The 15131-nt window shown below is 55.4% G+C and overlaps 1 protein-coding gene across 2 annotated transcripts; it reads left to right on the top strand.

Moving 5' to 3' along the window:
* Positions 1–3269: 3269 nt before the first annotated feature.
* GRHPR (glyoxylate and hydroxypyruvate reductase) lies at positions 3270–15101 on the top strand. 2 transcript variants are annotated; one of them, XM_027039458.2, is made up of 9 exons: positions 3270–3427; positions 5010–5140; positions 6054–6126; positions 6671–6787; positions 8505–8593; positions 9675–9779; positions 10565–10700; positions 12293–12423; positions 14761–15101. In XM_027039458.2, the coding sequence occupies exons 1-9, from the start codon at positions 3345–3347 to the stop codon at positions 14880–14882; spliced, it is 987 nt and encodes a 328-aa protein (XP_026895259.1). In that variant the 5' UTR covers positions 3270–3344; the 3' UTR covers positions 14883–15101. The 2 variants fall into 2 exon arrangements, with proteins under 2 accessions (XP_026895259.1, XP_053060899.1); XM_053204924.1 differs by lacking the exon at positions 3270–3427 and adding an exon at positions 4321–4715.
* The last annotated feature ends 30 nt before the right edge of the window (positions 15102–15131 follow it).

Here is a 15131-nt window from a genome sequence, read left to right as displayed (position 1 = left end):
TCTGGGGAGAGGAGAGACAGCTCTGCCTTATACCTTTGTGTGCCTTTGGGAATTTGCATCTTGTGCATTTGTGATCTATTCCAAAATTAAAGAAAACATTCATTTAAAAATAGTGCTTGAGTAACTGGTTAACCATCTGAGGACATTCAGGTGAGCCCCTCCTCAGACCATATGCAAATGTTCCAGCACATTCCAAAGGGATTCAAGAGTTTTTTTAATGTTTATTTATTTTTGAGAGAGAGAGTGCGAGCAGCAGAGGGGCCGGGAGAGAGGGAGACACAGAATCCAAAGCAGGCTCTGAGCTGTCAACACAGAGCCTGAACACAAGGGCTCGAACCCACAAACCAGGAGATCATGACCCGAGCCGAAGTCAGACGCTTAACTGACTGAGCCACCCGGGTTCCCCCAAATGGATTCAAGATTTAAATGTAAAAGTGAAATCATAAAAGCCCTACAAAAACTCCTTTTCTTACTATCATTTTGAACTTCGGTGTGCTCTAAATCTCAGTCTCCCTGACAGAACTGTGGCCCTGCCTCTCGGTTGCCCAGGTGTCCCCTAGTCTACCAATCCCATGCTGGTGACTCTGAAACTATGGCTCCAGCCCCCACCTCTCCCTGACCTTCAGACTCCACCTCCCTCCTGGGCTCTTCCAAGGGAGCTCTCCTGAATGTAGCTACCTCTCTCTCCTCTCCCCAACCCTTACACCTCCTCCTGGATATCCATCAAAGTGACAGCCATCTTCAAGAGTCCCCCTAAGCCAATACCTTAGATGTAGCTCCCCACTTGCCCCCTTTACCTTCTGTTAGAGACTGAATGTTTGTGTCCCTCCACCCCCATTTATATTTTGAAATCCTCATGCTCAGTGTGATGGTATTAGGAGGTGAGGCCTTTGGGAGGATTAGGCCATGAGAGTGGAGCCCTCATGAATGGGATCAGTGCCCTTTTAAGAAAGACCCCAGACAGCTTCATTGCCTCTCCCACCGAGTGAGGACGCGGCAAGAAGATGGCCATCTATGAATTAAGAAGCCCTCACCAGACAGTAAACCTGCCTGTGCCTTGACCTTGAGCTTCCAGCCTCTAGAACTGTATGAAATAAATGCCGATTAGGCCACCCAGTATATGGCATTTTGTTACAGCAGACCTAACAGATTAAGACACCCTCGCTACTCCCATCAGGCTGGCAGTGGTTAAGAGCCTGGGTCTGGAGTTGGGATGCTGGGTCTTGAATCCAAGCCCGGCCTCCTAGTAGCTATATGACATTAAGCCAATGATTTCACCGTTCTTGCCTTCGGCTTCCTCATCTGTGAAGTGGGGAGAGTGACGGTATGCCGCACAGGGTGTTGCAACGTTTAAATTAGTGAGCTACCACGTCCAGTGACCGGAACTTAATAAGAACCCCACCGATATTAGCTACTTGTTACACAATTAGTTTTCCCCAGTGAAACCCTCTCCTGCTCAGATCCTTGCTCTCTCTGCCACTTCACTGGTTCCCCCCTCAGGGACCTTCAGCGGCTCTGTGTTCCGGCTCACACCCACCACCCACTAACACTGACTGTCAGCTGGGTGCTCTCCCTCGGGGGAGGGGGCCCGTTCAGGTGTCATGACCCCTCCTTCCCCTGGTGCGCAGGCAGTGTCCCCACCCGTCCTGGTGTGGAGGAGGAGCTGGGCTCAGGTGCCATCATTGATTAACAGGCTGTGCTGTCGCCCAGAGGGCCTGGTCTGCGGACAGAAAAACACCTTGTTGTGTCAATGTTTGAAGTGTTTTAGAAATTGTCCTTGGGGTGGCCTAGCAGTGCAGATAATGGTCTCTGGGGTAAGACATTCATTAATGTGTTACTTAGGGAGATGGTCAGGGATCCAGATGACGCAGGGGGCCAACTCTGGCCTTTCTGGTGATTTGCTGTGTGACCCCAAACTGGACATGTGACCTCTCTGTGCCTGTCTCTGTTTCCTATCTGGGCCCTGAGGAGGCAGAAATGGATTCAGGTAAAACTGGCGGGGAAGAGACTGCCAGGCGGGGCTTTTGTCCTCTGGGTGCTCCTAAGCCCGGCGCCCCCCTCCACTTGTCCTAAGTCTGGCTTCTGCAGCTACAGTTCTGACTAACTAACTACCAGCCTCAGGGCACCAGGGTGTGGTTTCCCTGGACGTGTTACTATTTGTCAGGCACCCGCCACATGTGTTACATGCTGTGGTAACATTGGCACACGTGGTTCATCTCTTCCACGAGCCATGAGGTAGCACGACTATTAACCCCATATCACAGACGAGGAAGCTGAAGCACACAGAAGTTTAATGACTTGTGGCTAGTGGGTGGCAGAGCTGGGATTTAAGCCCGGGCTTCAGAGCCTGAGCTCCTCACCTCTCCCCTCCACAGCCTCAGTACGCGATGGACACCTAACACGGCCCAGGCGCCATGCAAACGGTGCTTGTTTAATGGTCACAGTAACCCTCAAAGGTAAGTGCTTGTTACCCCATTTTGTAGCTGAAGAAACTGAGGCTTAGAAAGATGATGTGAGCTGACCAAGAGGACTCAGCTTGCCAGTCAGCAGTTGTCCGGCCTGCCAGGTGGCCCATGACCAATTAAACTCCCCCTCACAACTGTGGATTTCCTATGGGGAAATGCACCAGGTTTTAAAGAGGCCATGCCTGGACTCACACTGCCCTGGTCCAGCCTCCTGGGTATAGAAGACACAGGCCTGGATCAGAGCTCACCTGTGACCAAAGGCCTCTGCCTGGAACAGTGTGAACATAATGGAAGAGACCTAGCAAGGACAGTCAGGCTCTGGGAATCAGGATGGTCCCTGACTGCATCTCCCTCTCCGGACAGACACACTCCGACAGCTATAGGCATCCTGACAGACATCCACACACACTCACACAGGACTCTCCCCTGGATGCCCCTTTACCCACCCCAACTCCCAACTCCAGACACACCTTCCAGTCCCTGGGCCTCCGCCGCAGTGAGTGCTCAGAGGGAGGCCCTAGGGACCAAGAACAAAGGCCCGCCAGAACAAGTTCCAGTTCCACCAGGGCTTGGTCACGCGCACACAGCTTCACGAGGCTCATACTTGGGGGCCCCACAGCTACACCCCATAAAAAGTCACTGTCACTGCCACTCCCTGAACACGCACTCCCTTCCCCCACCCCTGCTCGCTGTGCAATCTCCCCCACCTCACCCCTCCTGAGTCCTCTACACCCACTCCTCCTACCTCCCTGTATCTCCCTCCCCCGCCCGCCCAGGCCCCGCCCCGCCCCCTCCGAGGCCCCGCCCCGTCTCTCGTCAAGTCCCGCTTCCGTCCGGCGGTCCGGCGGTCCCGGTCAGCGTCGCGCGGCTGCTAGGTGGATGAAGCCAGTGAGACTCATGAAGGTGTTCGTCACCCGCAGGATCCCCCCCGAGGGCTGGGCCGCTCTCGCCCGCGCCGCAGAGTAAGAACCCCGCGCCCCCGCGGCACGCTGAGTCCCCGGGCCGGGGCTGGGGGTGGTGTCTGGGAAGGGGCTGCGGAGCCCGGGACCACCCCCCCCCCCGGATCTCCAGCACCCCGCACCCGGGGTGACTCAGCGTCTCTAGGCGCGCCCGGGCGGGCTTGGGGCGGCCTCCTGACCCCCCACTTGTATTTGGTGCGGAGGACCGGGGGGGGGGGGGGGGGGGCGGGGACCAGGGGCCAGAGGGAGCTAGGACCCTGCGCTTGCCGGACTTCCCAAGCTGTGCCGGGCGGGGCCGGTCGTGGAGTTTGGGGAGGCTTAAAGAAAGTTCTCTACGGCCTAGCCTTGTCTGAGCCTGTTGCAGTGACGCTAGACCCTGCAATTCCCATGCACGTGCAGTGCGGGTGAAGGGAAAGGCCTGGGGAGAGGGGAGGCCGCCTGTGACGCAAGATACAGGCTGTTGAAACTTTACCCTACCAGGGTCAGGGACCTTAGCAGTCACTGGCCTGGTCTCTTTGGACAGTTGGCAGGGGCCTTTCCTGACCCTTAAATTGAAGATTGCATGCCAGTTTTTCAGGTGTTTCCTATGCATAAACTCAATCCTTGCAACACTGTGGAGTTGGTACTGTAATTCCTGTTTTACAGATAAGAAAACTGGGAGAGATTAAGTGCCTCACCCAAAGTCACACTGCTCTGGTGCGGTGAGCTGGGATTTGAACTCAGCTCTGCCTTACTGTACTCTGTCATACAGGTCTGCCCTGCCAGTGTCAGGCAGGGAGAAGATGGGACCCAGTGACATGCGAAAATGAGATTTATTTATTTTGTTCAGTGCAACAAAAGCTTTGCTGGGGACCTGTCAAGGACCCAGCACTGAGCAGGAAGGGGGGAGGCAGAAGCAACAATGGTGGTAATGGCCGTAGACCGCACAGCTCAGCACTGGGTGCCATGCCCATGGAGAGGAGGGTGAAAGGTGGGCTATGCCAGGGCTTGGCCTGGCAGCAGGGTGTTCTGGGAGGTGCCAGCAGCCCTCCCGTGTCTTGCCATACTTGATGGCTGCACCGAATTAAATGGCAAGGACTGGGAGGCTGGGTAGCACCACTGGGAACACATCCACGGCCCACGAGCTGCCGTGGGAGTGTGCCCTAAAACCCCTCCGCGCTGCATCGCTTTGCTCTTGTCCTTTCTGGCAGAGTACAAGTAGGAGACTTTTCCGCTGCATAGATTCCCAGGACAGGACGTTCAAGCCTCACGTGGTGCAGGCCCACCCCACCCCCGCCTCGCCAAGAGGCCGGTGAGGGTGATAAAGCTCTTCCCTGCTTTGAGCTGAGAGCTGTCCCCGTGACTTTCTCCTTTCAGTCTAGGCTCTTGTTAGCCCTTGGTGGCCTCTACTCTGTGACAGCCCTTTACCCTCAGCCACCCTTTGGAGACAGTTCTGAGGGCACCACGCACCTGACCCTGACTCTCCTCGGCCAGCCCCAGGCAGCCCGAGGCCAGAGCGAGCAGAAGGCTCTTTGAAAGGGAGCTGCAGCCCTGGGAGGCCTCTGGGGGCTCCCCTGCTTCTGAGAGGCCTTTTTTTGGTCTTCAGCTGCCAGGTGGAGCACTGGGACTCGGATGAGCCAATCCCCGACAAGGAGCTGGAGCGAGGTGTGGCCGGGGCCCACGGCCTACTCTGTCTCCTCACTGACCGCGTGGACAAGAGGCTCCTGGATGCCGCAGGTGTGTGCACTCTGGGGAGGATTCCAAGGGTGTGTTGGCCCCGCAGGGCACCCAATCTGCTGCGGCTGGCTTCCCACACAGGTCTGCAGCCACCTCTCTGAGTTCTGAAGGCATTCGCTGCTGTGCTAGGCCAGAGGGAACCGTTGTGTGTGGCTCCCTCTGGCCCAGGCATTGCTCCTCTCCTGGCTGGGACTCAGGGCCCTCATCCAGCCCTGCCACAGCCTTGCTTTACGCTCTCAAGAAAGGCCCTGTCCCTTCTGGGCTCATTTGTATCCTGTGGGAGGTACCGTCTCAGTGCCAAGCTCCAGCAGGTGCCCAGGATGTGTTAACCCCAGACACAGGTCTCAGCCCTGGGCCAGGTAAATGTCAGCCTATGTAGTTGTTTTGAGGAAAGGTTCAGACTCAGAGGCTGTTGGATGGGAGGAGGCCCTCACGAATCAGTGCTGAGTCAGTCCGTGCCCCAGCCTTTCCCTGCAGCTCTCTGGTGCCCTGCCCTGTGGAGAGGGTGTGAGAGGGTCACACCGCAGCCACTTCTCAGTGGATGCCTCAGAAGTGTCCACAGCAGGGCCCAGGTGTGGTCAGTGGAGACTGGAGGATTCATTGGAGGAACAGTCCATTGGGTAAGAGTGGAGGCCTTCATGTCAGAAGCCCCTGGGTAAACCCCAGCTCTGCCACGTGGCAGCTTGTGACTGGGGCAGGCCGCTTCATGTCCCTGAGCCACCACTGAGCAGTCAAGGAGGATTGTCAAATTTGTTGGTAAGATTGTTCAGAATTTTAAGTAAGGAACCGAGATGTCAGCTTTTCCTCTTATCCTAAGAAAATAATAATAAGCAGATGGCCCTGTGATATCTCCAGTGTTGTGGCTTTGAATCCCGTGAGGAAAGATACAGATGATGCTTTTTCTGCACAACAGGAGCCAATCTCAAAGTCATCAGCACAATGTCCGTGGGCGTTGACCACCTGGCTTTGGATGAAATCAAGAAGCGGTAAACGCAGCTTGCACATTTGGTGGGGGCCGGGGTGAGGGCTGACCCCCAGAGCCGGAAGGGGAGCAGAATATTTATTTGCTCATATCCCTCCAACCCTTCAGTGGGGATATGAGGTGGCCGACGATAAAATCTGTGCACGGGAGCATGGGTCAGTTACGATAAGCCCGAATGGTCAGGAACAGCAGGTAACATCCGCGAGGTAGCACCCTTTCTTACTCAGCGTGGTTTTTGACCCTCACAACAACCCCTTGCAGTAGAAGAGGCTGGTATTCTTCCTTCCCTCTTGAGACGAGGAGATTCGGAAAGGCCAAGTAGTTATCTGCCCCAGACTCCGGGCCCTGATCTTCCATCTTCGTGTCCCTCCCCCAAGTGGGAGACCAGGGGAAGGAGGGCTGACCGTTCCTGAAGGCCCGTTTACAACTCGGAGCTTCCCGGTGGGCAGCACAGAAAGGGAGCAGAGCATCAATTTGGAGATGCCCCAGAGGTAGAAACTGGTGAAGGTGCTTGAGGCCTGTGTTGCCACCAGATCTTTGCTTCATAGTGGCATCCGTGTGGGCTACACCCCAGATGTCCTGACAGACGCCACGGCAGAACTCGCCGTCTCCCTGCTGCTCACCACCTGTCGCCGCTTGCCAGAAGCCATCGAGGAAGTGAGGAAGTGAGTGAACCCCTAAGGGGAAAGTTGGCTCTGCTCAGGAGCTGGTTCCTAAGCACCCAGTGTCACCCAGGCCCCGATGTCCCCGCCCCCAGCCGTGTCCCATCTACCGGGGGGGAACAGACTCAGCCAACACCCTGAAGTACAGGGCAGAGCTGAAGAGAAATGTGGGGGAATCATGGCACGGAAGGGAAATCGTGAGAGGGGCGGATAAGGGACGGACAGATCAGCTCTGCCTGGTTGGCGAGGAATAGGGGCAGGGGTGTGGATCAGAGGCTTCACACAAGAAGTGGCATCCTCTTGAGCACTTAGAGGGACAGGTCCACCATCCTTGCTCGTGATGCAGGACTCCCAAAAGCTCTGAAGCTGGAGGCTATTTCATAAGCCTTTTGGTAGCAAAACCTGACTGGACATGACAGGAGGCTGTTAATGATTTTTATTTTTCTCACTCAGTGTAAACATTCATATTTTTATTTTTTTTTAAGTTTATTTATTTTGAGAGAGAGAGAGTACAAGCAGTGGAGGGGCAGAGAAGGAGAGAGAAAATCCTAAGCAGGCTCCACACTGTCAGCGCAGGGCCGGACGCAGGGCTTGATCTCACGAACCATGAGATCACGACCTGAGCTGAAATCCAGGGTCAGACGCTTAACCAACTGAGCCACCCAGGCGCCGCAACACTCATTTTGTTTTGCTGCAGATACACTGATGTGTTTGATCGTGAGCTGAGGGTGTTGTGTAGAATGTTGCACATGCACCAGACAGCCTTTCTGAAAACTGAAAGTTCAAAACCCTGGCCTGAAGGTTTCGGGTCAGGGACTTGTGTCTGCGTGTCCAGAGTTGGGGCAGGCATTCCAGCTGCAGGGAGGCCAGCAGGCATGCAGATGCAGGGCCCCAGGGGTGCAGCTGGGGCGGGGGCATCAGGCGGCTGAGGAGACACAGTGCTGCACGTCCCGCTCACATCCCGCTCACATCCTGCTCACCCTTCTATCCAGGGAGTCGGCATCTTATCAGAAGTGGCTCAAGGCAGGCGCCATCCCCCTGTCCACCCAGGGCAAGGGCGGGGAGCGGCTATGGCTTTACTTTGTGTTGCTTCCCTGGGGTGCTGAGAATTCTGGTTTTGGAATCCCAGCTCCCGAGTTTGCAACCTGCTGCTCCTACCTCTGCCCTGGCTGGATGACCTTGGGGTACCCTTTCTGGTCTCAGTTTCTCCATCTGAAAAATGGGACAAGGACTTCTAAGACCCCTTCCAGGCCTTGGATTCTGTGTCCCCAAAGGCTTTATCTTTTTAAAATTTTTTTAATGTTTATTTATTTAGTTTTGAGAGAGAGAGCATGCACGCACACAAGTACACAAGCAGGGGAGGGGCAGAGGGAGGGGAAGACACAGAATTGGAAGCAGGCTCCAGGCTCTGGGCTGTCAGCGTAGAGCCCGATGTGGGGCTCGAACCCACGAACTGTGAGATCATGACCTGAGCTGAAGCCGGACGCTTAACCGACTGAGCCACCCAGGTGCCCCACCCCCAGTGGCTTTAAAGAAAGAGTCTTTTAGGCTGCTTATCCAAAGTGCTGAGTGGCTATGGGTGTAATTCATGCTGCTGTGTGTCCTTTGACCTGGAGAGAAGGATCTTCTCCCCCTGGGGGTTCTGGGTCTGTGAGTTCGCAGTGAGCCCTCATCTTTGCCCAAGGCGGGGTCCTCTTACCCACCCCTCCTCTCCTCACAGCGGTGGCTGGACCTCGTGGAAGCCCCTGTGGATGTGTGGCTATGGACTCACGCAGAGCACTGTTGGCATCATCGGGCTGGGGCGCATAGGTGAGGTTCCCACCTACCCACTTGTCCACCCCAGCAACCTTGGCTTGGTTTGAGTCTTTGGCGCCCTGTGTCTAGAAGTTGACAGTTCTTTGGAAAGGGTGGCCATAACTGGCTGTTCCCAGTGCACTTTGCATTCAGAAGGAACATCTAATGAACAGACACAGCTTTGTAAAACACAGGCAAAAACAGAAAACAGAAGAAACAAAAACAGGAGTTTGTTAAGAACTCGCTAGGTGATAGAAGCAAGCTGTAAGCGTCAGGCTTCTGTACGATGACAGCTCCATGCAGAACAGATGAAGGTGACAATGACGACGACGGCGGGATTGGGGCCTCTAGGAGGGTTTCTTGTGGGACAGCTCGCGCTCCCCCAGGCCTGTCTGGAAGGCATTTGACTCATAAAGCTTTAACTCAGGAACCAGATGGTCCAGTGGGCCGAGCTTTACCTGTGAGTCTGCAGACGCAACAGAGCTGTTTTCTTCCAGTGGCTCCTGCTTAGAGAAATCTGGCATGAAGGCTTGTGCTCAGCCAGACAGGCAGCTGTCACTGGTTCTCTGGCATCTGCCTGGCACAGAGGTGAGGGTGAGGATGGAGTTGGAAGAACCCACCAACTTTGGGGCACTTTCTGATTCTGAAAATCCAGCAGCCCAAGTAGCAGCTCATGTAAAGATGTCTTAAAGATTTGGGGCGATTTGGCAGTTGGGCGGTGCCACCAAGAAGTCATAAGAGGTCTTGGGCTATGTTAACAGAAGCAGGGGTCCAGAGGAAGGGAGGGGACCGCTCAGTCAGGCCACTCCTGGGATGCCAGGTCCAGTGTTCAGGGAAGGTTAGCAGGGGACCAGGACCATGTGAGGATAGCATAAGCCAGCCACAGCCTCAGAGGAGCTGTGGGGCTGCCTCCAGATCTCTGTCCCCCTGGGGGCAGTGTGGGCTGGCTGGCGGCTGGTTCACGGGGTAGGACCAGTTCATGTGGGGAGCTGATGAAAGGGCCAACCTCCCAGGGGCTCCCTGGCCCTGGAGCTGCTGGGTGCTGCTCCTGTCCTCTCAGGGGTTGGGGGCAAGCCAGGACACTCTTTGCCTCCAGGTCAGTCCATCGCTCGACGTCTGAAGCCATTCGGCATCCAGAAATTTCTATACACAGGGCGCCAGCCCAGGCCTCAGGAAGCAGCAGAATTCCAGGCCGAGTTTGGTAAGTATAGCCTTGGTTTCCATAGGAGCCCTATCTGCACCCATCCGGGGGGGGGGGGGGGGTCTCTCTGTTCCTGTAGTGGCAGCATTTTGGGGGCAGAGTGTGGGAGCTCCAGGTGTGCCTAGGGCCTGCGGTGTCCCTCAGGTGCTATCTGATCTGCTTGCCTCTGGACACAGGCCCGGTGAGAGAGCACAGGGACTTATCCGGGCCACACAGTGAATTCTCTCCATGCCAGGATTCTCCAGGAACACTTTCAGAGTTCCTTGTCACCACTGGCCATGTCTGGGCCGAGCAGCAGGATGGTGACAGATGTAAGGAATTGCTGGGACTCTCACTCACAGTTTCTTAATAAACTGGTGAGCCCCATCCCCCAGCCTGTGTGCCACGGTGGATGCAGCCCCTTGGCAGGTACATAGCTCAGTGAACAGAGGGCAGTTGGATTTTAGCCATTCCTCACCCCCCTTGGCACACTGGGCCCTGAAGGTGGTGAAAGCCAGAGGCACCCAGGTCCCACTGTGTGACCTTGACAAGCTCCTGCCCCTCTCTGGCCTCAGTTTCCCCATCTTTGAGACCAGGGGCTGGATGAATGCTGTAATACACCAGGATCCCACCAGTGGCTATCGACACTATACAGTTATCAGAGGTGTTCAGGTACAGACACCTTCAGGAAGCTTCTTGGGAGTTTCCAATTCTGGAGAAGGAAGCGAGGACCAGTTCTGGTCTCCCACCCTTCTGCCGTCTCCACCCTGGGACCCGGCGTCTGATGGAGCCCTGCTCTCCCCCAGTGTCCACCCCCAAGCTGGCTGCCGAGTCTGATTTCATCATTGTGGCCTGCTCCTTAACGCCTGCAACCAAGGGACTCTGCAACAAGGACTTCTTCCAGCAGATGAAAAAGACAGCTGTGTTTGTCAACATCAGCAGGTATGCCGGGGCCGTCTAACCTCCCTGGGGCGCCGAGCGAGCCTGGAGAGGGGCTGCCCCTGCTGCTGTGATCCAAGGTTTTCCTCCCCGTAGGCTGTCGATGAGACCACAGGTGCGGCTTGCCACTCCATGAACCAACCCACCAGCCACTCAGAAGTAAGTAAAGGCCACAAGAGAGTGCCCCAGGCTGGGAGGAAGAACAGCATGCTGGTCGGAGCAGGCCTGGCATGCCTGGTTCCCAGCAGTACCCCGAGCCTTGCTCAGGGCTGGGCACAGGTGGTGTTGGTTCAGAGAGTGGAGGCCTGATAACGGCGAGGAACTAGGTACCCTTGGGCAGCCCATGTTCTCTACCACCGAGAGTTGGACGTAACGATCTTAACAGCCCTTCAGAGGCTGATCGCCCACAACACGGAGCCTAGGTCTGCCCGTCTGAGGCAGTGACGGTTTGAACCTTTGTGCTTGGGAACGTAGACCCAGACCCAGTTTATCGTGGTTCGTCACGGTGTCCCCAGGGTGCCTTCAGGCCACTGGGCATGTGGGGGCAGACCTTCCCTCTCTGTCACTCCATCCCCTTCCCAGATGGTGCCCTTTGAACCTGCTTAAGTCAGGGGCGCCTGGGTGGCTCGGTCGGTCAAGCGTCCGACTTCGGTTCAGGTCATGATCTCACAGTCCGTGAGTTTGAACCCCGCGTCGGGCTCTGTGCTGACCGCCTGGAGCCTGTTTCAGATTCCGTGTCTCCCTCTCTCTCTCTGCCCCTCCCCCGTTCATGCTCTGTCTCTCTCTGTCTCAAAAATAAATAAACGTTAAAAAAAAATTTTTTTTTTTTAAATGAACCCGCTTAAGTCAGTTTGGAGGCAGATAAAGGCAAAGGGAGGGCTTTCATGAGGCCCCCCTCAGGGCTCCCCACTCCAGAGGCCCCTGTAATTCTTAACGTTCAGCCACAAAGGAGGTGACCTGGAGGGGAGCGGGACCTGCAGGAACACAGGGCTCATGCTGATGGCTGACAGTGTTCCAGCTTCCATTCACTGAGCACCTGGCTGCGTTGTTTCTTACTGCACGGACACTGCTTCGTGTGCAGTCTAAGCGTCTAGTCCACAATTTCTTTACTTCGGTGGCCCGGTCACGGGGGGAAGGCTGCCCGCAGGGGTGGATGTAGTGAGGAGTATCCTTGCGTCTCTGCCCGCAGTAGGCATGTGCCCACCAGCATGCTGCAGTGGTTCTCAGCGGGCGCTCCGGGGGCCAGCCAGATCACAAACACCTGGACGGGGCCCCGCAGGAACGCCGATGCCGGGCCCTGTGCCTGCAGCAGTGGGTCAGTACGCACACCTGGGGATGGCTGTGCTCTCCCTGTCTTCCAGAGAAGTGTGACACGCTTGCCCGAGGTCACACGGCTGCAAAGTGATAGGCCTGGGCCTCTCAGTAGTACTGCAGAGACTTACTGTAAGGAAGTGTCTTGTCAGGCTTCCTCCTTTAAATGTCAGTGCCCACTGTGCCTGGTCAGTGGGAAAATGTGTCCTGCGGGTGGTTCTGCCATAAAGGAGGCCTGGGTGGAGGAAGCTCCGGGGCACCCACGTCACCACTGTCATTCGCAGGGGAGACGTGGTGAACCAGGACGACCTGTATCAGGCCTTGGCTGGCGGGCAGATTGCCGCTGCTGGACTGGATGTGACGACCCCAGAACCGCTGCCGACAAACCACCCTCTCCTGACTCTGAAGAACTGTGGTGAGAACGGCGATTTCCCGATGCGAAGTCACGTAGGACCCCAGGAGAGATAGGGGTGGTCTGGAGGTGCTGGGTGCAAAGCCACCGTGAGCAGTACCGAGCGCAGAGGGACACGCCCCGGACCACGTGTTTATGCTCCTGGTGACACTGGCACATAGTGACGAGGGGAGGGCTTCTTGGGCATGTGCATCTAGGTCTCTGTCCCTAAAGGAGTGAGTCTAGGTGGTGGGGTGGGGGGTGGACTCGTTGAAAAGAAGGGTGCGACTGCGTGTCTTCCATCCATAGCTTGCGTGGGTAAGACCCGTTACTATACACTGCCGTGACCAGTGCAAGGGTGAGAAACTGAAAGCGTAATTGCAATTCTGATATTTGTAACTCGTGCCAGTCTCTCGGCTCCAAACCTACCCTTGGATATTCCGCTTTCGTGATGCGGCGGCTGGGACGCCGCACACCCCGTTTCTGCTGGGCCCGCCAGCCGGGAGGTGGCAGGACCTGGCTTCCTCCTGCCTTCCCACGTGTCTGTCTCTGCTAGCAGCACGTGGCAATGCTTCCTGGCCAGCGGCAGCCATCCTCGCGGTGGCCAGCGAATCTGGCTTGCAGTCTTCCCAGCATCGGCTTAGCCGCTGCGCTGCCTCAGAGACACAGGCCACAGAGGTTGAGTCGCAGGGCTAGAGGGGCCCTTCCTTCAGCGTCCTAAGTTTTACACAGTCCCACCCTCTCCCTGTCACCCAGCCCAGGGAGGTCAAGGCTTCTGCAGGTTGCCGTCTGGGATACCTTAGTGCGGTAGTTCTTAAATCTCTACATTCCTCAGTCACCTGAAGGGACTGACCGAGCACAGGGTGCTGGGCCAAGGGCTTCTGCTCCAGGAGGTCTGGGGTGGGGCCTGAAAATACGCGCTTCTCATGTGCCCCCACACCAGTGCTGCTTTGAATGGAGGCTCAAAAGAGGAGTTAAGGATTTTTAAAAGTTACATTGCACGCACATCTAAAATGTGAAAGACACATGTGTGCGTTTTGATAAAAGTCCATCTTCTGGTTGTCCTTCATCTCAGTCAACTAGTGCATAAGCTCAGCCCGTGCAACATTCCTTTCCGAGCCTTTGAAAACTCGACAGGAGTCGGTGCAATGATCTCTAGAAACATAAAAGAGAAGATTTCAGCTGGGCTTTCTCCATGTCCGTCTCCTTGATTTTTGCTGACCATAGGGTTTTCTACACGTTCCATGATCTCTCCAGTCCTCTTGAAAAATCTTGATCTCCACTTACATTAGCTTGAGTTAGATTCTGCTTTCTGAGAACCAAAATAATCCAATCCTGCATACCCGCTGAAGTCTTTAGTAGAGATCTCATGTTACTTTGTTCCTTAGCCTTGATTCTTCACCCTTCCCCATCTTGCTTGTTGTTTCTGTGTATCAGTATCTTTAAGAGTCAAATTGAATTGTGGGTGTATATTAAACAAAAAATGGGAACCACACTTTGAGAACTGCTGCCTCAGTGTTCTCGTTTTAGCCTCTCCAGTTCCCTTATACCTGGTTAACGTTCTTTATAGTAGGTTCTGTCCAGGTAGCTGGCATGGATTCGGTCTCCAGACTAATACAGAACCGTGGGGTCTAAGCCAGTCCCTGTCCTTTATTTACATTCTGGAATGGGAACCCAAAGAGAAGGTTCTTAGCTGCTTCCCCACAGGGAATGCTCTCATTATCGTAGCCCTTGGAAACCTGGCCCCAGCATCCACTCCAGGCTAAAAGGAGAAACGTTGGCTGTCATATCTGGGCTGTTGCCCACAGCTGAGACTGTCCCATCCCCGCAAGGCCCGGGAGTTCAGTTCAGTGCCCTGGGTGCTGCTTTTGAAAGGCATTCTTTGAGAACAAGTGACCTCACTTGCTCTGCAGTGGGTGGGGCCAGAGGGAGCCGGTCTGTCCACCGTTTCCTCTTCTGGTTAGTTGTGTAGATGAGAAACCGTGTGGCACCACGTTCAGGGGCACGGGTGTGGATGGCCAGTGCTGAAACCCCCAAGCTGAATTGGCACCTCGTTTCACCATCTGATATCTGAAGGGCTGGGTCTGGATAGGCTCCAAGACCCCTTCTGGGTTCAAAATCCTCACATTTAGGATACACATCTCTTGCCACCCTCGCATCTGGGTTTCTGTAGCCTCAAGTCCCTATACCGTTACTCCGACAGCCCCACGGGAGTGCAGCACGTGAGAGTAGGCAAATCAAAGACCACTAAGGCAGGTCCTCTCTATTCTTCTTACTGGCAACCTCTGTTAGGGAAAGCAGAGCCCGCTTTAAGGCTCTTGAATCAACCTTCTTACCTCCCTCTCCTCCGCTCCTTTCCAGTGATCCTACCCCACATTGGCAGTGCCACCTACGGAACCCGAAACACCATGTCCCTGTTGGCAGCTAACAACTTGCTGGCTGGACTGAGAGGGGAGCCGATGCCCAGTGAACTCAAGCTGTAGCCAGACAGGAGTCCCGGAGGGTCAGGAGGCCAGCGGTGCCCTTGGAGTCTGTCAGTGGGCGTAGGCTTCATTTGGGCCCACAGGACGGGAGCCAAGGGAGAGTCTGATCTGTTCCAATCCTGCGGAATGAAGACCAGGGCTGACACACGGGCTTGCCACTTTCGTGATTGGAATCGTCTGAGCCAAAAGTATGTGATCCTATTAAATGATGGTCTGAGACACTGTGTGGTCCTGTAACTGGGAGAAGCT

The sequence above is a fragment of the Acinonyx jubatus genome, chromosome D4, assembly GCF_027475565.1.
Source record: "Acinonyx jubatus isolate Ajub_Pintada_27869175 chromosome D4, VMU_Ajub_asm_v1.0, whole genome shotgun sequence".
Taxonomy (NCBI): domain Eukaryota; kingdom Metazoa; phylum Chordata; class Mammalia; order Carnivora; family Felidae; genus Acinonyx; species Acinonyx jubatus.
This window is presented reverse-complemented; position numbering and strand designations above follow the sequence as displayed.

What these genes read in the sequence shown, in the direction of transcription:
- GRHPR (XM_053204924.1), top strand. Translation starts at nt 4,492, where the DNA reads ATGGCAAGGACTGGGAGGCTGGGTAGCACCACTGGGAACACATCCACG. An exon ending in GAGGCTCCTGGATGCCGCAG is followed by an intron (nt 5,141 to 6,053) that starts GTGTGTGCACTC and finishes TCTGCACAACAG; the next exon opens with GAGCCAATCTCAAAGTCATC. An exon ending in AGAATTCCAGGCCGAGTTTG is followed by an intron (nt 9,780 to 10,564) that starts GTAAGTATAGCC and finishes GCTCTCCCCCAG; the next exon opens with TGTCCACCCCCAAGCTGGCT.